Source organism: Cynoglossus semilaevis, chromosome 4 (assembly GCF_000523025.1).
Source record: "Cynoglossus semilaevis isolate Cse_v1.0 chromosome 4, Cse_v1.0, whole genome shotgun sequence".
NCBI classification, from domain to species: Eukaryota; Metazoa; Chordata; class Actinopteri; order Pleuronectiformes; family Cynoglossidae; genus Cynoglossus; species Cynoglossus semilaevis.
In genome coordinates, this window is record NC_024310.1 from 11,783,846 (window position 1) to 11,784,561 (window position 716).

At 35.6% G+C, this 716-nt stretch overlaps 1 protein-coding gene across 1 annotated transcript in view; it reads right to left on the reverse strand.

The window, feature by feature from the left end:
* Positions 1 to 716, reverse strand: part of igsf10 (immunoglobulin superfamily, member 10) — a 10,828-nt gene that overhangs the window by 7,979 nt on the left and 2,133 nt on the right. The window contains exon 4 of the mRNA XM_025055297.1: positions 20 to 119. Coding sequence (XP_024911065.1) covers positions 20 to 119 — 100 coding nt within the window. The remainder of the gene's footprint in view (positions 1 to 19; positions 120 to 716) is intronic.

Consider the following 716-nt stretch of genomic DNA (forward strand, 5'->3'; position numbering starts at 1 on the left):
AGTGATTGTAGCAGAGGGAAGACGGGATAGTGGTCTGTTGAAGTGAGAGGCGAGATTTTCACAAACAGGACACAGCTGCCCACTTGGATATCTCCGGTCTCGCTTGCATTTCAGCACACCTGGAAACATTTAAATCAAGCAGTGGAGCTGTTAGTTGGCTGCAGACAATTATAGCGTTTTCAAAAATGGCCTTAAAGTCGTCCAGGGGAATTTATTTTCTTTCTTATTTTGTATTTTGTTTTCTGCAGAATCTTCTTTTTTTGACTCAGCACATGTTCCTGCCAAGATTTGAATAAATAAGGAAATAAAATGTCCTATTATTCTGTTCCCTAAGGTATTTGTTTGTAGGACAAATAATTAAAGACAGAAGAGTTCATTTAATCGACTGGGTGAAGACGAACAGAAAGAACAGATGTGTTATTAACAGAGGCAGGTTATTATCACCTTCTGTAAAATTGACTTACCAAATGTCTGGAATGTTTAAACTAACTTTATTCCTTTTTTTAAAATTAAAGACAAGTAGAATTTCTCAATCACCTGAAACCTTCAAACTTAACCCGATCAAAATTAACCTGTTAATGGCGTTAATTAATTTGTGAAATCAATTTGTTAAATGACATGCACTCTATATCCAATAATTCCACCATCCATCCTGTTAAAGATGCTTTGATATGCAGTTTAACGCAAATTGTTGTTATTTAGACGTGCTGCTGGAA